The sequence below is a fragment of the Pseudorca crassidens genome, chromosome 10 (assembly GCF_039906515.1).
Source record: "Pseudorca crassidens isolate mPseCra1 chromosome 10, mPseCra1.hap1, whole genome shotgun sequence".
In the NCBI taxonomy this organism is placed as follows: Eukaryota; Metazoa; Chordata; class Mammalia; order Artiodactyla; family Delphinidae; genus Pseudorca; species Pseudorca crassidens.
The window spans coordinates 20,231,663-20,258,302 of NC_090305.1; the positions used below are offsets into that span (position 1 = coordinate 20,231,663).

General features: G+C 42.0%; 1 protein-coding gene across 10 annotated transcripts in view; it reads left to right on the forward strand.

Annotated features, from left to right (window-relative positions):
* The window catches only part of CARMIL1 (capping protein regulator and myosin 1 linker 1), a 317,492-nt gene that overhangs the window by 139,919 nt on the left and 150,933 nt on the right, over positions 1–26,640 (forward strand). For all 10 annotated transcript variants that reach the window (XM_067752167.1, XM_067752164.1, XM_067752166.1 and 7 more), the window contains exons 6-8: positions 10,324–10,421; positions 10,758–10,828; positions 11,078–11,151. In XM_067752167.1, coding sequence (XP_067608268.1) covers positions 10,324–10,421; positions 10,758–10,828; positions 11,078–11,151 — 243 coding nt within the window. The remainder of the gene's footprint in view (positions 1–10,323; positions 10,422–10,757; positions 10,829–11,077; positions 11,152–26,640) is intronic.

Here is a 26,640-nt window from a genome sequence, read left to right on the forward strand (position 1 = left end):
TGAAGGGATTTGGCAATCCTCTGACCTCCACTCCTAAGACTAAAACAGAAGCCTTTTTAATGTAACCTGAGATTTACCCTAGTGTGAATTTTACTCACAGCTATTAGCAGAATGCCAGGAGCTGCATGCTTTGAAAGGAAGGCAGTGAGTGTTAATGAAGAGTGAGAGTGCTTCATTTTCCTTATTTTTTTCTGTTCAGTAAGAGGAAACTTAAAAAGCCAAAACTGAACATCAAAATTAGCCTCTTTCATTTTCCTCTCACGTTTCTGGAATACACATTAAGGATATGAGTACATTTTGTCTGTACATGTCCTCATATTTTTTTTTTTTTGTCAAGCATTTTAAACCAGGATTCTGTGCTTGGGTAACAGAGTTTGAACATAGGGAATGTGTAGCTTGTTGGAAAGGGGGAGATAAATTGGCTGAGGTGGAAAGGCAGAGAGATCCTTATGTCAGAAAGCTCCCTAAAATAATAGCACATATTCAGAATACCTTCCTGATGGAAGGAGATGATACACAGATCGCAGGAAATCCCTGCTGAGGAGGCCATGAAACCTCCCATAGAGCACAGAGATGGGTAGCTGTGTGCCTTGGTTGGTGGGGGCCGGAGGGGAATTCGGGGGACTGTTGTCCTTCATGGAACGTGTCCCTACACTGCTGCTGCCTGTAAATTAGGAGGCAAAGCAGCAGGAAAACCCGGCCTTCGTGTCTTTCAAACCTTTTTGGTGAGCGGCAAGTGGCTCCTGGGGGATAGGAGCTTCCCTTCAGTCTCTTCGGCTTCAGGAGACCTGCTTGGTCCTTCTCACAGCTCTCCCTGGTCCCTTCCCACAGCTCTCCCTGGTCCCTTCCCTCCCTTCACACACCACAGTGGAGGGGCTGGCCCTGTGCTTTCTGGCTGTTCAGAAAGGGCTTCCTCCTTCCTGCAGCTGAAGTCACCTTGTGCTGCTCTGAGGATCCAGGTAGCTGGTTGCCGAGGGAGCTAAGTGGTCGCAGCCCCGTCCCAGCGGAGTGGAGCGGGGAGCCGGGGCTCCATCTCCATTCTGAGGTGTCTGAAAGGCCGGCTGTCTCTGGTCTCGTGTGTGTGGAGGGGACGCGAGGGCCGGGACGGGTGGTGGGATGAGGTGAGGCATGGCAATGGGGAAGTACCCAGAGCAAAACAGCTTCAGGAATGCTTTCCATATCATCCTTAGAGCCGCCAGAGAACTGTCCGGGGTAATCATGAGATAGCAGTAATTATACAACCCATTTTCCTGAAACTGCATTTGAGTAATGTGACTTTGGACACAGGGTTCCTTCCAGAGTGTCTTTCCTTTCATTCCAAATCGACACCGATGGAATAAGAAAATTATTAAGTACAGCCTTATTCAGCAAGGGCTTGTAAGACCCTCGGAGTGATAGTTAGAATCTCTGTTTTCTTTAAAAGGCAACTTTGTCTAATGCTCTAGGGATTTGTCATGGGGGGGAGATTATCGCTTTTATTTTTGGTTTGGATTCTCCCATTTTTTTTTCCTGGAGAAAGTTGTGTACGAAAAGTGCTTTCTCTTTTCTCTTCCATTTAACTTCTTGTTAAAATGTTTAGGCAGCAAATATTAAACCACAAGTCTTGAATAAGCAGCCCCATTTCTAGAGAGGCCGTTACCTCTAGAGAGGTTTCTAAAACCATGACCCTCCACCTCACCCTGATTGTCATTTCTGTCCCCCAGCTGCTTCTCAGGCATCTCCACAAGGATGTCCCCACGCCCCTCACACTTCGTATGTCCCAAACGGAACTCCTTACTGTTTCCCCTAAAACCTCCCCGTATTGGATATTCTGTCTCAGTGAGTGGCTTCTTCATTTACATAGTCTCCCGAGTGAAAAGCTGAGCTGCTTTGATTTCTTGTTCCTTACTTGCCCATCTAATTAGTTGCCAAGCTCTTTTGCGTCTGTCTTAATAGCTCTTTGGTCCTTTGTCTTTCTTCTCACTTGCCCAGTGCAGCATCTTTCTAGCTAGTTTCTCTGTCTCTAGTTCTTGCCCTTCCAACGGATCTTCCGTACTGTCACCAGAATTATCTTTCCATAATTCACATAGTCTCTATTCCTTGCCTAAGTTCTTTTTTTTTTTTTGCGGTACGCGGGCCTCTCACTGTTGTGGCCTCTCCCGTTGCGGAGCACAGGCTCAGCGGCCATGGCTCACGGGCCCAGCCGCTCCGCGACATGTGGGATCCTCCCGGACCGGGGCACGAACCCGTGTCCCCTGCATCGGCAGGCGGACTCTCAACCACTGCGCCACCAGGGAAGCCCCTTGCCTAAGTTCTTTAATGGCTATCCTTCCTGATAAAATCCAAAATGTGTAGCCTGGCATAGAAAACCACTGCCGTCTTGCCCCATAGTCCAGCCTGTTGTTGAACACGTCAGCCTCTTTTATATTCTCATGCCTTTTATATAGGCTTCTAACCCTGACAGACTCCCACTCCAAAAGACATAGCCCAAATATGTGAAGAGTTCCCCATCAGTCAAGAGTTTATGTTTCCATAGAACGTTGTGATTACTGCCTGTACTACCACATATCACATCGTGTTATAATTGTTTGTTTATACATTTATACATTCAGTGAGTATTTATTGACTTTCTACTATATGCTAGGCAGAGTGCTAAGTGTTGGGGCCCAACAGTGAATATGGTCCCTGACCACATGGAACTTACACTGGGAAGTTGCATTACTTACACCAGGAAAGAAACCCCCTAAAAAAGAAAAATGAGAAATGGTGTAAGATCAGGCTGGAAACATAGGCCCTGGTCAGTTTACATAGAGACTCCTGGTAAAGAGTTTGGAATTTAGTAGAATTCCACTAGGAAGTCAGTGTAAGATTGTAAGTAAGGAAAGACACGGTTCCTTGTATATTTTATGGAAATTATTTTTGCTTCTAGATAGAGTGGGTTGCGAAGGGGAACGAGTAGAAGTAGAAAGCTAATTTGGAAATTATCAAAGCTAATTTGAAAGCTGATAGCTAAAGGGAATGCTATTAGAGATAAAGATGAGAGCGACAGTAGATTTATTAAGATTTATTTTGGATATAAGACATGATGATGGATTAGGTAGGTAGGTGACAGCAGTGAGGAAAGGGAAGAACCAAGGATGGCTCTTAGGTTTCTGATTTAATAACTTAGTGACTGACACTACTTTTCAGTGAGGTGAAGAGGGCCTAGAGTAGGGTGGGGCAAGTTTTTTTTTGGGGGGAAAATTACCAACCATTTTGTTTTACGCATGCAAAATTTGAAATCTGGGGCATCTAGGTGGGGAAATCAGATAGGCAGTTAGATACGCTTGGAGGAGAGGTCCAAGTCCGGAGATGTTGCAAATGTGAGAGTCATTAGTGTAAAGAGGGTCTTGAATTCATGACTGTTGATAAGATCACCTGGAGAGAGATGTGGACCTAGAAGAGAAAATGTCCCAACATTTAGAGGTCAAGCAAAAGAGGAAGAACCGCAAAGGGAGCTGGGTTATTACTCTAGTAGAAAGCCAGATTTTTTGGTGGATTCCAGTGGGAAAGCAGAACCTGGGAGAATTTTCTGGAGGAAGGAGTGGGTGATTGCAGAATGCTACTGGGCATTGAATAAGCCAAGGGCAGAGAGGTTTCCAGTGGACTGGCACCGTGAAGGGCACAGATGACCTTGACCAGAGCAGTTCACGTTTTCTGATTGGGAGAGGCAGACTGCCGTGGCTGTAGGATGAACTCAGATGTGAGAATGTGGATGTGGTATGTGTAGAAAACTAAGTAGAGAAGTTTAGCTATGACGGGTATGAGGAATTTCAGGGAACTTCTGTTTGGTACTCAGAATGGGAGATATTAAAGTATATGACTGTAACAAGGGGAGTGATCTAGTAGAAAGAGATTGTTGCTGGAGACATTGGTAATAAACCAGCAATATCCTTGGGAAGGTAAGAGGGGTACAAGACACATCTGACCTTCCTTCTACCCTGGACGCTGCTTGAGCAAAGGCCAAATTTTTTTCTTAATCTTAAGTCCCTAGCCCTTGGCACATAGTAGATAGTCGCCGAGGTTTTGGATGAGCACATCCATTTTGTGCTTCCTCTGTGCCTAGTACATTGTTGGGAGAGGTGCCCTGGGAGTGTATAGAGCTTACAAGATGGTAGCTCTGCCCTCAAACCATGGACTCTTGAGCTGAAAGTGATTGGGTGTAAGTGGGCGGTGAGTGAGTGGAGGCTGGCTGTGTAGAGGAGATCTACCTGGAAAGGATGGAGAGAATTTATAGGAAAGGGTAGGGAAAGGAGAGGCAGTTCAAATGAATATACCAGCATGGAAGACGGTATAGATTATAATTTAGAAAATGACTGGGCAGAGAATTTAAATAAACATACTTGACTTTCATTTCGCTTTCTTACCCAACATGCACAGTTAGCTTGTCCAAATAAACTCTTAATATTTTGTGACTTGCATGTTCTGCCTTTACTCATGAAGTTCCTTAGATTGTATTACATGAAGTTGGCCCGGAAAATGTATAATTCTATTGGTGTTGGTTATTGTGACTAGAGAGAGTGGAAGGAGAAGGTAATCATACCCTTTCTTCTACATTCCTAGTAGTCAACGCTGTCAGGAAGGGAAATAGATCCTTTACGTAAACAATATAGAACACGCAAAAGAAAACAGGTCCCCGGTAACGTCATACGACCTGCTCATAGTAAGTCGGAGAATATGATACTGTATTTGGAATTCTCAAGCCTTGTTTGAGTCATTTGTCCCATCAAATGTATTACCTGAGCCCGTCGTGGGGCCCTTGGGTCCTTAGCCCTCACCTCCTTCCTTACCCAGGTAGAGCCTGATCATCGGGGAAAAGGTACCAGAAACTGGGTGAATCAGGAGGACAAACACAGCCAGGGCCTCAGTTAACAGAATACTTTCTTGAATAACCTAAGGTTGGCTGTATATATTATAAATGAAATGATAACCTGCCAGGACCTGAATTTCTGGTTTTAAATATAATTTTGAAATAACATCCATGATCAAAATCAAATATATAAAAATAGTATATATCTCTATAAAATATAACCAATCCCCTTGACTATAGTCAAGAGAATGCTGGTAGGAAAAAAAAATGAAGAATTTTAATTAAAATTAAGTTTTTACACCTAGAATCTTCATCTCCCTGCTACAGGTATGTGTTAGGATGTTTCTCTCTCCCTCTTTCCCTCTCTTCCCTCACAGAGTGCCGTTTCCCTGCCGCCCCCGCCCCATTAAATAAAAGGAAAGTTTATTTTAAAATATAGAGAAAATGTAAAGATTCAAGAAGAAAATTTAAATTTAAAAATCAGATCACCATTTGCATTGTTTTGTCAACGTTCTCATCTTTGCTGTGTGATAGTCACTATCACTGGAGGCCTCATCTCTAAGGCAGTGATATTGGGAGGAAACTAGGGAAATATTTGTAGCCTAAGTGTTGTTAATCTGTTTCACAGAGATGTCTGTAATGGCAGTTCCCTTCAGGAAGCTGTTTTGTGTTACGGCCTTTTGCTTTTCTAATACCAAGAACCCTGGCTGTTCTCCAAAACCAAGCTAGATTTTTTTTTATATTAAATTAAATCATTAGGGCGAGTTAGAACTAATTTAGAAAATGTTTACTAGAGAACATAGATGAGTGAAATGTTTCCTGCCATCTAAGAGTTTCTTGTCTAAAGGTAGTGTAGGAAAGTTCCACAGATAATATCATGAAGAGAGTGAAATATCCTCAGATTTCAGAGAAGGGAATGTTCCATGTAACTTGGGATGTCAAGAAAATAATGTTTGATTTGTGTCTGTTTTCCTCTTTGTTTTGAGAGGTGGGCTTTTGTTGGGGGTGAGCTCCAGGGAGAGTTCTGTGGGGGAAATGGCAGAGGTTGGAGGCTGGAGGCAGAGGCGAGGGCAGGTGCAGCTGTAACTTAACTTGCCTTAGGAGGACAGCAGGCAGCCTAAAGCAGTTAGAATTGGGAGCCTGCAGATATCACTGTGAGACAAAGGTAAGGCACACCTGGAGAGGCCCTGAATAAAAGCCTCTGGGATAGGCAGTAGGGAGCTAGTGAAGGCTTTTGAACTTTAGAATGAAATGACAGCTACACTTAAGGGAGAATCAGTCTTGTAGCACTGATTTACGAACCTGGGGGAAGAGAGCCTCCAGGTGGAACTAGAAGGTGTCAGATTGTCTGGTTACTTTAGGGGGCGAGACTCTTGGCAAGTTAATGCACTTCTCAATGCCTCAGTGTCCTCCTCTGTAAAATGGGAATAATGATACTCATGCAGTTTTGTGAGGATTAAATTAACTCGTGCTGACTGCTTAACAAGTGCTCCACAAGTCTTAAGCTGTATAGCCCGTTGCTGTTCTTACCCAGAGGCCCTGGAATGAAAGCCTCCACTGTTGGAAAGGAAATGGGTGACATCCGTAGGGGATTTATTTGATGTTTATGATTTATTATTATTATATGTTTCTATGTAAGTTGGTTGCATTTCTCTAATTTGATTCTTTGTTGTTAAATGTGGCTCATAATACCTTTTTAGGTGACAGAACAGTAACCTTCTAACATGATTTTCTTCTAGGCTTTCATCATATTGGATTATTCTTTCACGTATGTGACAATTTGAAAGTTGGCTGGGTATTAGTGTCGGTATGTTAGGACAGTGCGTCTTTACTACGATGATAAAAATGGAATTGCAAATCCCTTTTCAAGTCGAAAGCCGGTTAAGTATGAAAAGGTGAGGTTATTATAAGTGAAGAGAAGTGGGAAAATAGAAGTTTATGGTTAAACAACAGAAAGGTGCTTTACAGGCTGTGGCAGTTTCTATATTTCTCTAAAGCAGTAGGTAGCACTGTGTGGTGTGGTTTACGTCAGTAAAACGTGTACCTCTTCTGGCGACAACTGCCGTATGGTATAGGATGAGCACTGGAATTGAATTTTTGATAAACCAATTAATTTACCTGGATTAAAATAATTTGCAGATTTTTTTCCCACGTCAACAATTTAAGCATGAGATTTGCATAGAGAGCGGGCATGCTTGTCACCGAGTTCACTGTTCTTACCACATACAACTATTTTCTGAGTCTTGTGTAAATTAAATGCACGTAATGGAAATGTAGTTGGTTCAGCTGTATAGTGCCGCCTGTTAGTGAGAGGCAGGATGTACGTATCTGTTCGCTAGGATTTTGGTTTACCTCTTAGGGCACTTATTCTGACAGCAACTCCTTTGTCTGTCTGTGTCTGACACACACGCGCTCTTTTTGTGTGTGTGTGTGTGTGAGCAGGTGCCCTGTGGCGCATACACAGATGGCTCTTTGCTGTTATTTAGCTATAGGCAGAACTCATGTGGGGTAGATTTTTCTTTTCCTCATTGTCTCTGTCTAGTGTTAGAAAACATAAGAAACAGTTGCTGCCTTCTGGAAGTTTAGTTCTTATGACTTTACCTCTTATGTAAATAAATGCACTTGTTTCATGATACTCCTTTAGTTCCTGATACCTAATTTTTTTTTCCTTCCTGAAAAAAGAAAGATGAAAACTGTTACAGAAGGGGAGCTACTTGGAGAAGCTCAGACTGATACTTTTGAAGGGTGGTTTGAAGTTTAGGGAAAATGCCAGGTGTAACCACCTCACAGCAGGGCCCTGTTCACGTGGATGTCTACACTGGCTGCTTCCCTCTCCAGATGATTTCCTCCTACTTCTGAGTGTGACTGTCCAGTGCTGTTTTTGGAGTAAAATTAGGCTCTGGTTTCTGCACCTGCCATAAGGATTAGTTTATTCCTCCCTATAATCCTAGACAGCCACCTTCCTATTCTTAATCCTACCAGCTTCCTGCCTTATTTTCTGTCTGTTTTGGACTAGCTCAACTTCATCCTGTGTGTTAGTGAAACAACATGCCCTACAGTTCAGCTGAAATAAAGCAAGAATTTTAGCAGAGAAATGTGATCTCAGATGAAGTCAGACATAAATCCAGTTTGGTGTGTCCAAGGTTTAGTTAATTCATCTGTGGAAATGCATCTGCTTCCAACCACTCTGCTCCTTCTTTACATAATATCCGGCTTCGCTGTCTTGTAGCCAGAAAATAATGCCACTGCGATACCAGAATGATGGTATTGAACTGCGATGAACCATTCCGAATTGCGGGATTCTGTAATATCACTTTCATGATGAACATCTTCTTTAACCCACAGTTGTCCCCAAATTAAGCACTCTTAGAATAATGAGAGTTAATCATATGTGTGTTCAGGTAAAACAGAAAAATCATGTTGCATTTGTAGATGTCATGCATTTACACGAGAATTTGAAGGGATCACTGATAATTGACATCAATTGGTAATACCTGCTTATGCTTCAGTCATAAAAATTATAAAGAAGTAGGAGTATTTTTCAATGCTAGCGGAATGCTTGTATTGAAATGCTTGGGTATGTATTTGAAGTTTTTTCTAGGAGTAGAACAGGCCAGCCAGGCAACTTGTCAGCAGGCTCTGGCACATTTTATCTGGAATATTCATCCAGTCAGAAAGTGGAAATAATTGGGACCATTCTCTTCCAGTACAATACAAGGTGATGGAAATTCATGAGGATAAGCATTATACACATAGCCAAAGTGCTTTAAATCATTAAAGAAAGATTAAAATGATGTTCAGTGTGACTTACTATGTTTATTTCACCACTTTGCACCCAGGGCCTGTCATGGTCCTGGGTGATTTCGACCTGCCAGCAGCCTTCCTCACAGCCCGTGACCCCTCCACCCCGCTTTACCCTTGATGGTCACACCCTACACCTTGTCATCTCCTGGAACGGCTTCTCCTGGGGTGAAATCATCATTTAGTCATCTCTCTCGGACCACAGCCTCTAGTCTTTCACTTTCTCTCCCTTGGCGGTACCCGTACTTGGACTTCTGGGGGGCCTCCAGGCCATGGATCCCTTGGCTTTCCCCTTGTTTCCATCTCCTTCCTGCCTTCCCTTCCTTTCCTGACCGCCAAGCCCCATGGTGTCCATCACTTCAGTGGGGCCCTGTCAGTATCCCCCACTCCTTCTGTCCCCACTGTTTTTCTGGCTCGCCTGCCTGGAAAGCCTGCATCCGTGCAGCAAGCCAACTGCCCTTTCTCCACACACATTTGGGCTGCTGGGAGCTGTAGGAGAAGATCACACAGCTGTTCAGCTTGGTACCACCAACAATTCATGACGTTCACTCTCACTGGGCTCTTAACGGCCCCGGAAGTTCTTTTTAATTTCTCAAGCTATTTTATCTCTTTATTTCCCAAGTTTGCCCCAGGCTTATCCCCCACCCCTGTAGCAGTTTGTTTGCAGTGCTGTCTGATCATCTTATACTCCCTGTGTAGCCTTTCTGTGCCTCCTCATTGCCCTGAGAATAAAATCCCAACCCCTTCCTTTGACCTCTGAGGCTCACTGTGACCTGGTTCCCACTTAGCTCCTAGATTCCTGTTTTCCCTTCCCTATCACATGTTATTTGCTAACTGATTTGAACTGTGTTCAGTCTCTGGAAAGCACAGGCTCCCTAGGAGTTGTAGTCCAGGGGAAGAGATAGTAAAAGGAACAGCTCTTCCAATATGAAATGCCCAGTTTCTTGATGGACATTTGTACTATTTGTACTATGGAAGGACAGAAGAGGAGGTTTGTACTTTAATTCCTTGAAAATTAGTAATTTATATTTAGTGTACACATAATCTAATAAATTATTATTAGATAAATTAGATAATTTATTGAGTGGAACACACCATTTTCTAACTATTCTAATAAAATCTAATGTTGTGAAAGAACTAAACATGGAGAATATTTATGTTGTGAGATACCTTTAGCTTACAAATGGGCGTTAAATAAAGGGCTTTATTATTAAGTTCCTATAGCTCTCCAGCTCCTAGTACTCAAAAAATGGAATTATATTTACCAAAATTGAAGTGATACCCATCTTTTTTTTTTTGGCTGCGTCGGGTCTTAGTTGCGGCACGTGGGATCTTCGCTGAGGCATGCGGGATCTTTTGTTGCAGTGCCTGGGCTTCTCTCTAGTTGTGGTGTGCGGGTTCCAGAGCACATGGGCTCTGTAGTTTGCGGCACGTGGGCTCTCTAGTTGAGGTGTGTGAGCTCAGTAGTTGCGGCGCGCAGGCTTAGTTGCCCCGCGGCATGTGGGATCTTAGTTCCCTGACCAGGGATGGAAGCCGCATCCCCTGCACTGGAAGACGGATTCTTTACCACTGGACCACCAGGGAAGTCCCGAAACCCATGTTTGTTTAAAAAAAAAATGGTGTATCACAATTTCTGAGTGCATTTCAGAAAACTTGATTTTTGAAATGTCTCGTTGTTTTTGTTGATCTTACAGGAGAATCATGAAAAAAGTCTGCATGGAGCCATCTGAGCGACTGGCCAGTCTCCAGGCTCTGTGGGACAGCCAGACTGTGGCCGAGCAGGGCCCCTGTGGTGAGCACGCATTTTAAAACCGAAAAATAAATGGCTGGATGGCCGCCGTTTTGCCAGGAAGCTAAGTCTATTCCTAGTGTGCTACCGTAAAGGTACAATTACTTTTAAGGTGTAATTAGCACCGCACAGACTTTAGATTGGTGGACAAACATCCTATATTTAAGCTATATTGCATCCTGCTATGTACTTACTGTAGAACAGGGGGGAGAATCTTTGCTGTTTTCCCAAAAGGAGAGAATAATCAGCACTGTCAACATCGGCCATATTTAAGCTTTTAAATTTTAACTTAAAAAACATTTAGTCGAAAACCTGTCACATTTCTATTGTATAATTCAGGTGGATTTTCTCAGATGTATGCCTGTGTTTGTGACTGGCTTGGATTCTCATACAGGGAAGAAGTACAATGGGTAAGTGTATCTGTACGCATGCACACACACACTTTCTCACACACACACCTGGAGAATATTCCAGTATTTGACTGGCTTATTTCGCTCTCTCTCTCTTTTTCCCCCCACCATTCATTGCTTGCTTAACATCTTCCTTCCTCAGATTACATAAAAATCTGCCTGTGTCATTGTCTGATTCTCTTTGCATCTCTCTTGCTTCCCTGATCCTCTATGGGGACTGTTTATATGACTGAATTATGTTTCAAATAGGATGTGGATACAATTTATCTGACACAAGACACCAGGGAATTGAATTTACAAGACTTCAGTCATCTTGACCACAGGTAAGCTTCTTTCTTTCCTTTCTTTCACTTCTGATTTTGCTTTCAGAGCTGCCCTTGTCTGTCGGTACTTATAAGTGTACATTATCTCCAGAGAATCCTTTTTTTATAAGGGGAATCAGGAGAGCCTAAGAATCTCTAGATTTTGCCTTTTAAGTAAGAGTTTCCAGTGTGTTTATCACTACGACTGGTTTGGGATGGGGGTGCATGAGTGTACCTCAAGTCCAGGATTTACACTTATAAACTGTGGAAACAATTCAATTCTTAGGTTCTTATGCCAGCCCACAAATCTATTTAATCTACCCTGTATATAAAATACAGTACTATTTTGCCTAATTGCCATTTAGAACATTTTTCTATAAGGGAACTTTATGCTAAAATCCTAACAAATGACTTTACAGTTCCTTTATTGGGACTGGCTAGGGTTTATATGCATATATTGCTGGAAATCAGTTTGCCAATATCTACCTTACGATAGTGACAATAAAACACTGAAGCCTGTTACAAGTTATTTGAGAGACTTGTAGGTTTTAAGATGTCGACTTTACTATATGTAGGGCTGTGGCTTGTGTGATCAGGCCCCGGAGAAGAAACTTCATTCCGTTCCCCTTCTCTCTGTAAGAGCAGACCTAGCAAAGTGATTCTGATACCTGACAAAGCTGAGCACTGCAACCCCCCTCTCACCCCACCCCCCTGCCCCTGGCAAGTCTTTGTGGTCATCTATCCCGGCCTATCTCCTTAACCCTGGAGATGCTGCTACTTATTTTAGGTGGGCAGATATGATAGCTCCATCGCAATGAATCCCAGCTTGAGAAATCTTTTCTCTCTGTTTGGAATGCAGACAGAGAAATCTGAGATTCCAGGTGTACCTTTCATGCCATTTGGACGATTGGAATTGTAGACAGGATGGTTGCCTCTTTCTACCACCAGCATCTTGCCCCCAAAATACCATTTCAAATTATTTTTCCACTTACCTGGCAGGGAGTCCAGAATTGTAGCAGAGTCTCCAAAGAGTTCTGGCCAACTGAACTGAGCAAAGAAAAAGTGTGCTGGATGGATATGGCCTTTGTGCACAGCCTGGGTCTACGGTGGATGGTGAAGCAGGCTCAGCTGTGTCTGTAGATGTGGCTAAAGCCTAAAGCCCGCAGGTCTCAAGCTCAGATTTGATTCCTTTTTGTGGAACAGGGAGTTTTCTCTTGCTTAGAGCCGTTCTCCCTCTTCCTGTATTTGAGGGAATGTCATACTCCCGTTTAGGGAAGATGTTTCCTGTGTAGATCATGAAAAAGTGCACTGAGAAACATAAAGGGAAGATATTTTATTTTGTAAATATTTTTCAATAAAAACAAAATTGTAGAATAAGATAAGAGTAGGTAGGCCTACAGTATCCAGTCTCAATGTTTTGGGTCCCAGAATCTCTTTATAGTCTTAAAAATGGTTGCATTGTTCATGTGGGTTTTATCTTATGGTATTTATCATATTGGAAATTAAAACCAAAAAAAGTTTATTAAGTCCTTTAAAAATAATGCTAGTAAACCTATAACATGCTAATATAGATACCTTTTTTTTTTTTTTTTTTTTGCGGTACGCGGGCCTCTCACTGTTGTGGTCTCTCCCGTTGCGGAGCACAGGCTCCGGACGCGCAGGCTCAGCGGCCATGGCTCACAGGCCCAGCTGCTCCGAGGCATGTGGGATCCTCCCGGACCGGGGCACGAACCTGAGTCCCCTGCATCGGCAGGCGGACTGTCAACCACTGCACCACCGGGGAAGCCCTATATACCATTTTTATAAAAAATAACTATTTTCCAAAACAAAAATCAGTCAGCAAGAAAAGTGGCATCAGTTTACATTTTTGGCAGATCACATTGTTTTTTCTTTTTTTTTTTTTAACATCTTTATTAGAGTGTAATTGCTTTAAAATGGTGTGTCAGTTTCTGCTTTATAACAAAGTGAATCAGTTATATGTATACATATGTCCCCATATCTCTTCCCTCTGCGTCTCCCTCCCTCCCACCCTCCCTATCCCACCCCTCTAGGTGGTCACAAAGCACCGAGCTGATCTCCCTGTGCTATGCGGCTGCTTCCCACTAGCTAGCTATTTTGGTAGTGTATATATGTCCATGCCACTCTCTCACTTTGTCCCAGCTTACCCTTCCTCCTCCCCACATCCTCAAGTCCATTCTCTAGTAGGTCTGCATCTTTATTCCCATCTTGCCGCTAGGTTCTTCTGACCATTTTCTTTTTTCCTTTTTTTTTTTTTTTTTAGATTCCATATATATGTGTTAGCACACGGTATTTGTTTTTCTCTTTCTGACTTACTTCACTCTGTATGACAGTCTCTAGGTCCATCCACCTCACTACAAATAACTCAATTTCATTCCTTTTTATGGCTGAGTAATATTCCATTGTATATATGTGCCACATCTTCTTTATCCATTCATCTGTTGATGGACACTTAGGTTGCTTCCATGTCCTGGCTATTGTAAATAGAGCTGTAATGAACATTTTGGTACTTGACTCTTTTTGAATTATGGTTTTCTCAGGGTATATGCCCAGTAGTGGGATTGCTGGGTCATATGGTAGTTCCATTTGTAGTTTTTTAAGGAACCTCCATACTCTTCTCCGTAGTGGCTGTACCAATTCACATTCCCACCAGCAGTGCAAAAGTGTTTACTTTTCTCCACACCCTCTCCAGCATTTATTGTTTGTAGATTTTTTGATGATGGCCATTCTGACCGGTGTGAGATGATATCTCATTGTAGTTTTGATTTGCATATCTCTAATGATTAATGATGTTGAGCATTCTTTCATGTGTTTGTTGGCAATCTGTATATCTTCTTTGGAGAAATGTCTGTTTAGGTCTTCTGCCCATTTTTGGATTCGGTTGTTTGTTTTTTTGATATTGAGCTGCATGAGTTGCTTGTATGTTTTGGAGATTAATCCTTTGTCAGTTGCTTCATTTCCACATATTTTCTCCCATTCTGAGGGTTGTCTTTTAATATTGTTTATGGTTTCCTTTGCTGTGCAAAAGCTTTTAAGTTTCATGAGGTCCCATTTGTTTATTTTTGTTTTTATTTACATTTCTCTAGGGGGTGGGTCAAAAAGGATCTTGCTGTGATTTATGTCACAGTGTTCTGCCTGTTGTTTTCCTCTAAGAGTTTGATAGTGTCTGGCCTTACAATTAGGTCTTTAATGCATTTTGAGTTTATTTTTGTGTATGGTATTAGGGAGTGTTCTAATTTCATTCTTTTACATGTAGCTGTCCAGTTTTCCCAGCACCACTTATTGAAGAGGCTGTCTTTTCTCCACTGTATATTCTTGCCTCCTTTATCAAAGATAAGGTGACCATATGTGTGTGGGTTTATCTCTGGGCTTTCTATCCTGTTCCATTGATCTATCTTTCGTTTTTTGTGCCATTACCATACTGTCTTGATTACTGTAGCTTTGTAGTGTAGTCTGAAGTCAGGGAGTCTGATTCCTCCAGCTCCGTTTTTCTTTCTCAAGATTGCTTTGGCTATTCGGGTCATTTGTGTTTCCATACAAACTGAAATTTTTTGTTCTAGTTCTGTGAAAAATGCCATTGGTAGTTTGATAGGGATTGCATTGAATCTGTAGATTGCTTTGGGTAGTATAGTCATTTTCACAATGCTGATTCTTCCAGTCCAAGAACATGGTATATCTCTCCATCTGTTCGTATCATCTTTAATTTCTTTCATCAGTGTCTTACAGTTTTCTGCATACAGGTCTTTTGTCTCCTTAGGTAGGTTTATTCCTAGATATTTTATTCTTTTTGTTGCAATGGTAAATGGGAGTGTTTTCTTAATTTCACTTTCAGATTTTTCATCATTAGTGTATAGGAATGCAAGAGATTTCTGTGCATTAATTTTGTATCCTGCAACTTTACCAAATTCATTGATTAGCTCTAGTAGTTTTCTGGTAGCATCTTTAGAATTCTCTATGGATAGTATCATGTCATCTGCAGACAGTGACAGTTTTACTTCTTCTTTTCCAATTTGGATTCCTTTTCTTTCTCTTCTCTGATTCCTGTGGCTAAAACTTCCAAAACTGTGTTGAATAATAGTGGTGAGAATGGGCAACCTTGTCTTCTTCCTGATCTTAGTGGAAATGGTTTCAGTTTTTCACCATTGAGGATGATGTTGGCTGTGGGTTTGTCATATATGACCTTTATTATGTTGAGGAAAGTTCCCTCTATGCCTACTTTCTGGAGGGTTTTTATCATAAATGGGTGTTGAGTTTTGTCCAAAGCTTTCTCTGTATCTATTGAGATGATCATATGGTTTTTCTCTTTCAATTTGTTAATATTGTGTATCACGTTGATTGATTTGTGTATATTGAAGAATCCTTGCATTCCTGGGATAAACCTGACTTGATCATGGTGTATGATCCTTTGAATGTGCTGTTGGATTCTCTTTACTAGTATTTTGTTGAAGATTTTTGCATCTATGTTCATCAGTGATATTGGCCTGTAGTTTTCTTTCTTTGTGACAGCTTTGTCTGGTTTTGGTATCAGAGTGATGGTGACCTCGTAGAATGAGTTTGGGAGTGTTCCTTCTTCTGCTATATTTTGGAAGAGTTTGAGAAAGATAGGTATTAGCTCTTCTCTGAATGTTTGATAGAATTTGCCTGTGAAGCCATCTGATCCTGGGCTTTTGTTTGTTGGAAGATTTTTAATCACACTTTCAATTTCAGTGTTTGTGATTGGTCTGTTCATATTTTCTGTTTCTTTCTGGTTCAGTCTCAGAAGGTTGTGCATTTCTAAGAATTTGTCCATTTCTTCCAGGTTGTCCATTTTATTGGCATATAGTTGCTTGTAATAATCTCTCATGATCCTTTGTATTTCTGCAGTGTCAGTTGTTACTTCTCCTTTTTCATTTCTAATTCTATTGATTTGAGTCTTCTCCCTTTTTTTCTTGATCAGTCTGGCTAATGGCTTATCAATTTTATCTTCTCAAAAGAACCAGCTTTTAGTTTTATTGATCTTTGCTATCATTTCCTTCATTTCTTTTTCATTGATTTCTGATCTGATCTTTATGATTTCTTTCCTACTGCTAACTTTGGGGTTTTTTGGTTCTTTTTTCTCTAATTGCTTTAGGTGTAAGATTATGTTGTTTATTTGAGATGTTTCTTGTTTCTTAAGGTAGGCTTGTATAGCTATAAATTTCCCTCTTAGAACTGCTTTTGCTGCATCCCATAGGTTTTGGGTAGTTGTGTTTTCATTGTCATTTGTTTCTAGGTATTTTTTGATTTCTTCAGTGATCTCTTGGTTATTAAGTAGTATGTTGTTTATCCTCCATGTTTTTGTATTTCTTACAGATATTTTCCTGTAATTGATATCTAGTCTCATAGCGCTGTGGTCAGAAAAGATACTTGATATGATTTCAATTTTCTTAAATTTACCAAGGCTTGATTTGTGACCCAAGGTATGATCTGTCCTGGAGAAGATTCCATGAGCACTTGAGAAGAATGTGTATTCTGTTGTTTTTGGATGGAATGTCCTATAAATATCAATTAAGTCCATCTTGTTTAATGTATCATTTAAAGCTCGTGTTTCATTATTTATTTTCATTTTGCATGCTCTGTCCATTGGTGAAAGTGGGGTGTTAAGGTCCCCTACTATGATTGTGTTACTGTTGATTTCCCCTTTTATGGCTGTTAGTATTTGCCTTATGTATTGAGGTGCTCCTATGTTGGGTGCATAAATATTTACAATTGTTATATCTTCTTCTTAGATTGAACCCTTGATCATTATGTAGTGTCCTTCTTTGTCTCTTGTAATAGTCTTTGTTTTAAAGTCTATTTTGTCTGATATGAGAATTGCTACTCCAGCTTTCTTTTGATTTCCATTTGCATGGAATATCTTTTTCCATCTCCTCACTTTCAGTCTGTATGTGTCCCTAGGTCTGAACTGGGTCTCTTGTAGACAGCATATATACAGCTCTTGTTTTTGTTTCCATTCAGCCAGTCTTTTTGTTTTGGTTGGAGCATTTAATCCATTCCATTTAAGGTAATTATCGATATGTATGTTCCTATTACCATTTTCTTAATTGTTTTGGGTTTATTATTGTAGGTCTTTTCCTTCTCTTGTGTTTTCTGCCTAGAGAAGTTCCTTTAGCATTTGTTGTAAAGCTGGTTTGGTGGTGCTGAATTCTGTTAGCTTTTGCTTGTCTGTTAAGCTTTTAATCTCTGTCAAATCTGAATGAGATCCTTGCTGGGTAGAGTAATCTTGGTTGTAGGTTTTTCTCTTTCATCACTTTAAATATGTCCTGCCAGTCCTTTCTGGCTTGCAGAGCTTCTGCTGAAAGATCAGCTGTTAACCTTATGGGGATTCCCTTATGTGTTACTTGTTCTTTTTCCCTTGCTGCTTTTAATATTTGTTCTTTGTATTTAATTTTTGATAGTTTGATTAATATGTATCTTGGTGTGTTTCTCCTTGGATTTATCTTGTATGGGAATCTCTGTGCTTCCTGGACTTGATTAACTATTTTCTTTTCCATATTAGGGAAGTCTTCAACTATGATCTCTTCAAATATTTTCTCAGTCCCTGTCTTTTTCTCTTTGTCTTCTGGAACCCCTATCATTCGAATGTTGGTGCGTTTAATGTTGTCCCAGAGGTCTCTGAGACTGTCCTCAGTTCTTTCCATTCTTTTTTCTTTATTCTGCTCTGCAGTAGTTATTTCCACTATTTTATCTTCCAGGTCACTTATCGGTTCTTCTGCCTCAGTTATTCTGCTATTGATCCCATCTAGAGTACTTTTAAATTTCATTTATTGTGTTGTTCATCACTGTTTGTTTGCTCTTTAGTTCTTCTAGGTCCTTGTTAAATGTTTCTTGTATTTTCTCCATTCTGTTTCCGAGATTTCGGATCATCCTTACTATCATTACTCTGAATTCTTTTTCAGGTAGACTGCCTATTTCCTCTTCATTTGTTAGGTCTGGTGGGGTTTTGCCTTGCTTCTTCAACTGCTGTGTGTTTCTCTGTCTTCTCATTTTGCTTAACTTACTGTGTTTGGAGTCTCTTTTCGCAGGCTGTAGGTTTGTAGTTTCTGTTGTTTTTGGTGTCTGTCTCCAGTGGCTAAGGTTGGTTCAGTGGGTTGTGTAGGCTTCCTGGTGGAGGGCACTAGTGCCTGTGTTCTGGTGGATGAGGCTGGATCTTGTCTTTCTGGTGGGCAGGTCCATGTATGGTGGTGTGTTTTGGGGTGTCTGTGGCCTTATTATGATTTTGGGCAGCCTCTCTACTAATGGATGGGGTTGTGTTCCTGTCTTGCTAGTTGTTTGGCATAGGGTGTCCTGCACTGTAGTTTACTGGTCGTTGAGTGGAGCTGGGTCTTGATGTTGAGATGGAGCTCTCTGGGAGATTTTCACCATTTGATATTATGTGGAACTGGGAGGTGTCTTGTGGACCAGTGTCCTGAACTTGGCTCTCCCACCTCAGTGAAACAGCACTGATGCCTGGCTGGAGCACCAAGAGCCTGTCTTCCACACGGCTGATAATAAAAGGGAAAAAAGAAAGAAAGAAAGAAGAACATAAAGTAAAATAAAGTTATTAAAATAAAAAATAATTATTAAGAAAAAAATTTTTTAAGTTAAAAAAAAAACAAAAACGGACAGACAGAACCCTAGGACAAATGGTAAAAGCAAAGCTATACAGACAAAATCTCACACAGAAGCATACACATACACACTCACAAAAAGAGAAAAAGGGGAAAAATATATATATATCGTTACTCCCAAAGTCCACCTCCTCAATTTGGGATCATTCGTTGTCTATTCAGGTATTCCACAGATGCAGGTACATCAAGTTGATTGTGGAGCTTTAATCCGCTGCTCCTGAGGCTGCTGGGGGAGATTTCCCTTTCTCTTCTTTGTTCTCACAGCTCCTGGGGCTCAGCTTTGGATTTGGCCCCGCCTCTTCGTGTAGGTCGCCTGAGGGCGTCTGTTCTTTGCTCAGACAGGACGGGGTTAAAGGAGCAGCTGACTGGGGGGCTCTGGCTCACTCAGGCCGGGGGGAGGGAGGGGCACGGAGTGCGGGGCGGGCCTGCGGCGGCAGAGGCCAGCGGGACGTTCCACCAGGCTGAGGCGCGCCGTGTGTTCTCCTGGGGAGGTTGTCCCTGGATCCCGGGACCCTGGCAGTGGCGGGCTGCACAGGCTCCCGGAAGGGGGGTGTGGATAGTGACCTGTGCTCGCACACAGGCTTCTTGGTGGTGGCAGCAGCAGCCTTAGCGTCTCTTGCCCGTCTCTGGGGTCCGCGCTATCAGCCGCGGCTCGCGCCCGCCTCTGGAGCTCCTTTAAGCAGCGCTCTGAATCCCCTCTCCTCGCGCACCAGGAAACAAAGAGGGAAGAAAAAGTCTCTTTCCTCTTCGGCAGGTCCAGAGTTTTCCCCGGACTCCCTCCCGGCTAGCCGTGGTGCACTAACCCCCTTTAGGCTGTGTTCACGCCGCCAACCCCAGTCCTCTCCCTGCGCTCCAACCCAAGCCCGAGCCTCAGCTCCCAGCCCCCGCCCGCCCCGGAGGGTGAGCAGACAAGCCTCTTGGGCTGCTGAGTGCCGGTCGGCACCGATCCTCTGTGCGGGAATCTCTCTCCGCTTTGCCCTCCGCACCCCTGTTGCTGTGCTCTCCTCTGCGGCTCCAAAGCTTATCCCCTCCGCCACCAGCAGTCTCCGCCCGCGAAGGGGCTTCCTAGTGTGTGGAAACCTTTCCTCCTTGCCAGCTCCCTCCTACTGCTGCAGGTCCCGTCCCTATTCTTTGTCACTGTTTTTTCTTTTTTCTTTTGCCCTACCTAGGTACGTGGGGAGTTTCTTGACTTTGGGGAGGTCTGAGGTCTTCTGCCAGCGTTCAGTAGGTGTTCTGTAGGAGTTTTTCCACATGTAGATGTATTTCTGATGTATTTGTGGGGAGGAAGGTGATCTCTGCGTCTTACTCTTCCGCCATCTTGAAGCTACACCAGTCTGGCAGATCACTTTGATTTCTTTTTTCTTTTCTTTTTAAAAAATATTTATTTATGCAGCACCGGATCTTAGTTGCTGTGTGTGGGATCTTAAGTTGCAGCATGTGGAATCTTTAGTTGTGGCATGCAAACTCCTAACTGCGGCGTGCGGGGTCTAGTTCCCTGACCAGGGATCTAACCCGGGCCCCTGCATTGGGAACGCAGAGTCTTAGCCACTGGACCACCAGGGAAGTCCCATCAAGGACATTCTTAAATGAAATGGATGTTTGTTTGTGTGGTGGTATAGAATACAGTGATGACTGGCACAGTTTGATGCTGCTGCCTTGGTTTGTGCTAAGACACCAACAGTTTTTGCCACCATGGCTTTTGCACCATCCGTGTAATGTCAACATCATATAAAGGACAAATTTGTTTTAGTATTAGTATAAAAATTGTTTTGAACTTGTGAACCTCTAAGTGAGTCTCAGGGTCCCGCAGGGGTCCGTGGACCATACTTGGAGAACAGCTGGTCTGTAGGAGTGAAGACATGTAGGGCAGCCTGAGGTGTTTCTCCAGCTTTTCTTCGTATACTCTTCATGATTTTTACACTGTTAATAGATTATGTGTGGCATCAGTGCTAAACTTTCCAGTTAATCCCCTGTGCTTAATTTGTTGATTAAACTATATCTAGAGAAGCTCCTAAATACAGTTACTTGAACTATGTAGAGTACTATGTAAAATCGGGAAACTCTGTCCAAACTTAGAATTTTCCCATGAGTAGATTTTTCCTAATTTCTCAGCTGGAGAATTTTTATTTCATCAGTGAACACCACATTAATGGGGTGGACTATCATCATCTGCTTTTCTTACTTCATTAAGGGCTAGAAGGACTTTTCCATTCCTGAGACTCTAGATCAGAAGTTGGAAATATTTTCTGTAAAGGGCCAGATAGTAAATATCTCAGGCTTTATGAGACAGTCACTGTTACAGTTATGTATCACTGCTGCTATAGCTTGTAAGCAATTCTAGACAGTATGTAACTGAATGAGTGTGACTGTGTTTCAGTGAAACTTTATTTGCAAAAATATATGTTGTGGGGACTTCCGTGGTGGTCCACTGGTAAAGAATCTGCCTTCAAATGCAGGGGACACGGGTTCGATCCCTAGTCAGGGAACTAAGATCCCACATGCCACAGGGCAACTAAGCCTGTGCACCACAAGTACTGAGTCCGCAGGCGCCTCAACTAGAGAGGAAGCCAGCCGGCGTGCCGTGACAAAGAGCCTGAGTGCTTCAACAAAGATCCCACGTGCCACTACTAAGAGACCCAATGCAGCCAAAAATAAATAAATAAATCCTTAAAAAGAATGGTTAAAAAAATATATATATATATGTTGTGGGCTGTAGCTTGCTGACTCTTGATGTAGATCAGTGGCTTCTTATGTAGGATGTATGTAACCAAAGGAGCTACAAAAAACATTAGAACCTCTATTTATTTTTATTGTTGACTTCTTTTAAGATTTCTATCTTGGTTTTATAATATATAATGACAATGATATATTTCGTATATAATAACTGAATGTTAAAAAATTAGAGTATTTTTTTCTAAAAAATTAGAAAACTTTTTTACTGTAGTGGGCTTGATTAATAAGAATGGGGACCACTGCTCTAGATGTCATCTCTCCTGCTAATGCCTAAGTAGTTGGCTTTTTTCAGGTGTCTATCTTAATCACCCAGATCTTTAAAGTTTATCTCCTCTTCTTGAGGAGTTAATTTTTTCCCATGGTTCTTACTGTTAAAATTAAAGCCAGCATCTGTGTGAAGAGTCTACCCCCAGTCCTGTTAGGTGGCCTGTATTAATAGTATTTTTCTAATCAAGTTGCAACAAATTATATTGGCTGAACATTTCTCTGTGTTAGAATGAGCATGCTTACCCATGAAGGAACAGTCTGTACTTAAATGGCACAGGAGTTTGGAAGGATTCATAATGGCACAATTTGAGTGTTATGGGGGTCATTTGAGAGGTTTTACAACACGCTGTGTTTGTATTTTTCTCATTTGGGTATGAGTTAGGGAGAAGAGAACGGAGGAATTAGAGGTGCAAGAGGAGAGATTACATGGGCCGTGTGTTGAGCTGGAGTTTGTTAGAAAATAGGGGCAATAGTTCTCATATGTACTGATGACTTTTCCCACTGTGGCAGTTGGCTCCCATGTATCTCAATTTGATCATAATTCAGATACAAATAAGCAATTTTGTTTACAATTAAAATGAGATTCTGCATGCATTTATATGTTGATGTCCCTGAACCTGATCCTTTCAGCAGACTTCCTTCTAGAAAGCTGTACACATTTCATATAGTCAGTCTGAAAGCTCTCCCGATTGTCCATCATTCAAAGCTTTATTTTTCATGCCACTTTTTCTCCCCATTGCATTAGTCATGAGAGGTAGATGCCTTAAGGGTCCTTGAAATCATTAGTGCTCCCAGGATGGAAGTTCCATGGGAACTGGGCTCTCTCTGTCTTGTTCACATTGCATGACCTGATACTCTGCAGTCAAACCAGTGGCTCAGAGTGAAGGTTTTTCAAGGGAAACTGAACTGCTCTAGGATAGCAGAGCGGAATCCTGGGAGGCTGAGCGGATTAATTTTTGACACATTTTTGACCAGAGATATTACGGCCAGAGGTGTTGGTTTCTGCAGAAATCCTCCGGTCAATAATGTGTTAAGAGCCTATCAGATTACTCAGTTACTTTCTTCCCCATACTCAAGTTGGCAAGTATTGCTGTAACGGCACCCAGTTTTGCTCTGCGTTACCTCCTCCAATCCAGGGCTAAATCCTGTCTGGATTCCTATGCAATTCCATCTGTTTCTTTCAGTTCGCTCGCCCAGTACATTGTCTTTTTGCACCCAGGGGTTTGTAACTACCGTTTTCTAGGACCAGCTCAGATACAAAGTGGGAGATCTGGGTCGTGTGTGTGGTACTGATGTTAATGTTGCAGGTCTAGTAACAGGGAGGACCACACATGGCTTTGGCAGCTTTATCATCTGGAGCGCAGGGATGGAAGAAACAGTAATCTCTGTGTGACCCCATCATCCCACATAGGAGACGGATTTAGAAGAAGGTGCAGATCTAGGGACAGGGCAGTGCCCTTGTCATTGTTCTCATCACAGAGACCTTACTAATGTCCTCACCCTCTGATTTGCCTGGGATCTGCTCTTCTTCAGAGACATGCCCAGTGGTATAATACATGTTATATCACATGACCTATAGAGCCTCATGTACTGAGAAATAGAGAAGTATATACATTGTATTGAGGCTTCTTAGGAGTCATCCAGCATGCTAGTCTCTCTTCACTGTAGACCAGCCTCTCTGTTCCTATATATTCTGCTACCTCACTAGACCGCTTAGGGTCTGCCCAGGAGCTTCAAGGTAGATTTATAAGCAACTTGAATGCTGTAACTGATTAATGAATTAATTGATTCTAACTAACGAACTATGGCTCTATCAGAATTAAATGCAGGGCCAGGTACCCCGTTGTTGCTGAATAAGCATTCAGGTATGAGGGTGACAGCGGTCATCCTGGATTCATCCAGTTCATCTCTGGAGGAGAATAGGAATTAGGAAGTACTTGGAAAAATGCCCATTCAGTTATTATTTATAGCTTCCAAAATTTTATTTAAGTGTATTCTTAAAATTTATTCTAGTTTAGGTATCAGTGGGCCGAAAAGATGGCACAGGTTGAAGAAGGCTTTGTTATACATTTCTCATGGGATCTCTCAATGGCCTGTGAGCTGACATGTTAAAAATGTAATTACACTGTAATTTGGAGTGGCAGGGAACGATGAGGTTAGAGGTTGTGGTGCCGAGGAGAAGAGAATATATAGCTTTAACTACATCGATTTTTCTTGTTCCCTGAAGATTTTTAAGAGGAGCTAATCTTCTCCCTCCTCTGAAGCCTCCGCGACATGCATCATCGAGCTTAAACTTGGCTCATGAGAGCGCAGCCAGCAGTTCATCCCCTTCAGACTCATGCTTTTGTGTTGTCACATTTCATACTCATCAAGGTGACATTGATGTGTGTCTGATGCTTTCAGGGAAGAGTTTGGATGTGTGGATTAATGTTTGTCAAGGTTGTCCTGAAGACACTGGTATACTTCTTTCCCAATCTAACCTCCTTCTCTTTATTCCTGCTCTCATTTAAAAAGGAAGAAATGCTGTTTGGAGTGTGGAATCAGAAGCATTAGCTTCTATTTCCATTCCTAAATTTCTGTAAATAATTCTGTAAAAGAATGGTCTCCAGCCCGGGTCAGATGGACTGTATGGTGAACACAGTAAATGATGAGATATTGAGGAATGTGGAGAAAAGAGTAGAACTTGTTTTATGCTTATTTTCTTCTTATCCATTTTATGTGTGTGAGTATGCATTTTTTTTTTTTTTTTTTTTTTACTGAGCCCAATATATTAATATTGTAGCACATGTATATAATTTGTAGATTAACACACAGATTTGGGGGAGATGTGTGCTCAAAATACGTTTCAGTTAGGAGTGAACGATCAAAAAATTTAGAGAATACCCCTTTAGGCCTCTGGCATGTCCTCATCTGGGAAGTGTTTCAGGTTGTCATATCGTCAGAGTTGGTGAGTGGTCCAACTCATTTATATAGACGTATGCATTTATATGTTGACGTCCCTGAACATCAACATACATCTATATAAATTAGCATATCAGGCAGGATTGGTATCCATGACATTTAAAAAATTTTAAAGCTCTCCCACTCCCATTTTCAAACTAGATGTAAAGGAGAAAAGTCTAAATTATCCCCAGAAAGGCTATCAAATGACTATGTCAGGAACAGACTGCTGTGGTTCTGAGTTTTAGCAGCCTTTCTGCTACAGAGCATATTTCATTGTGTGCACACAGAAAGCGGCAGAGTGGCAAAACTCTGTATTCTTGCGTGAAACGCTTCCTTCGAGCCTTTAAATGTAAGATTTATTGGGGGGAACTCTTCAATGCTGTGGAATGTGGGCACACTCAGATAATCACAATGTTGTTCATTGGATTATTACTCTGTACCTTTGTGCTTTTCTTGCATTGTAGATTATGGGGCCTGCTAGACATCTTTCCAATCTGTCAGTCATTTTTGTTCGTTAACACTGTCCTGGAGTATTTCACACTATTTGAAAGTCACAGTGTTTTTACAGTTTCAGGGAGGAGGCGGGGGGGGGGGGGTGGCGAAGGAGTAAGGAGGGAAATTTGGCCCAAAAATAATAACTGGAAAAATTGAATTCTTACAAAGTCATCTAGATCACAAAGATCAGGTGAGAAATTCTAATTCAATAGATTATCTAGAATCTAGAGTGGCAAAGAATTTGGCAAGTGATTTAGACTCCAGATTGCTTGCCAACTTCTTTGTTTTTGCATTTTAACTTCTTTTAATAGCCCCCAAATATTAGTTTATTTTTGATGTCCAAAGGAATAAGAGGACAATCGTTGTTTAAGAAATCACCTCAGAATACATCTTAGTGTTGGCTTTCAAATTAGAAACTAAGTGGTTGGTTGAATGTAATGAAAGGGGTTTGAAATTTTTGATTTGAAAACCCATGGATATGCCACCCTGGATTCCCCTGTAGAGTAGGTTGAAGACTCTTGACAATATGGAAAGCATCTGACCCATTAGCGAGATGATGGCACAGTGGTTAAGACAACCAGATCATAGGTCACAGTGCCTGGGTCTGAATCCTGTCTCTGTCCAGACTAACTTTGTGACCATGGGCAGCTCACTAACCTCTCTGTGCCTTGGGAGAGGAGGGTGGGTCTCCATCTATAAAGTGGTGTTAATGACAGTGCCTCCCTCCTGGAGTTACTGTGAAGACTACATGGATTAATGTATTTAAAACACGTCGTGGGACTTCCCTGGTGGCGCAGTGGTTGAGAGTCCGCCTGCCGATGCAGGGGACGTGGGTTCGTGCCCCGGTCCGGGAGGATCCCACATGCCGTGGAGTGGCTGGGCCCGTGAGCCATGGCCGCTGAGCCTGCGCGTCCGGAGCCTGTGCTCCGCAACGGAAGAGGCCACAACAGTGAGAGGCCCGTGTACCGCAAAAAAAAAAAAAGAAAAAAACCATAGTGGGATATACAATAAATGCCATGAACTGATGGCAAAAAGCTGTTACCCACTTCCCACCATGAGAAAATCAGTCAAGATGACTAGCACGGGTGTTTGGAAAGCTTTCTACATTGTATAATATAATCATTATGTGATACAAGCAGTACTTAGTGAAAACATGGGCAAGAATTGTTCCTGAGTGACACAGACCCCCGTCAGGGAAGTGCAGGGAGTTCTCTGCAGTGAGGTGACATCAGCACAGCAGTTGGGAGACGCATGTGAATGCAAATTGAGTATTTATCCAAGATTTGCTTATGTGCTCACTGATAACTGTGCTCTGAGAAAGCCGTCCCGGAAAATGAACTCTCAGAAATGAAATTAGTTATGTAGTGTCTCGTGTATTTTCTATTTAAGGGAGGCCAGATCAGAGGAAGAGGGAGACAGGGAGAAT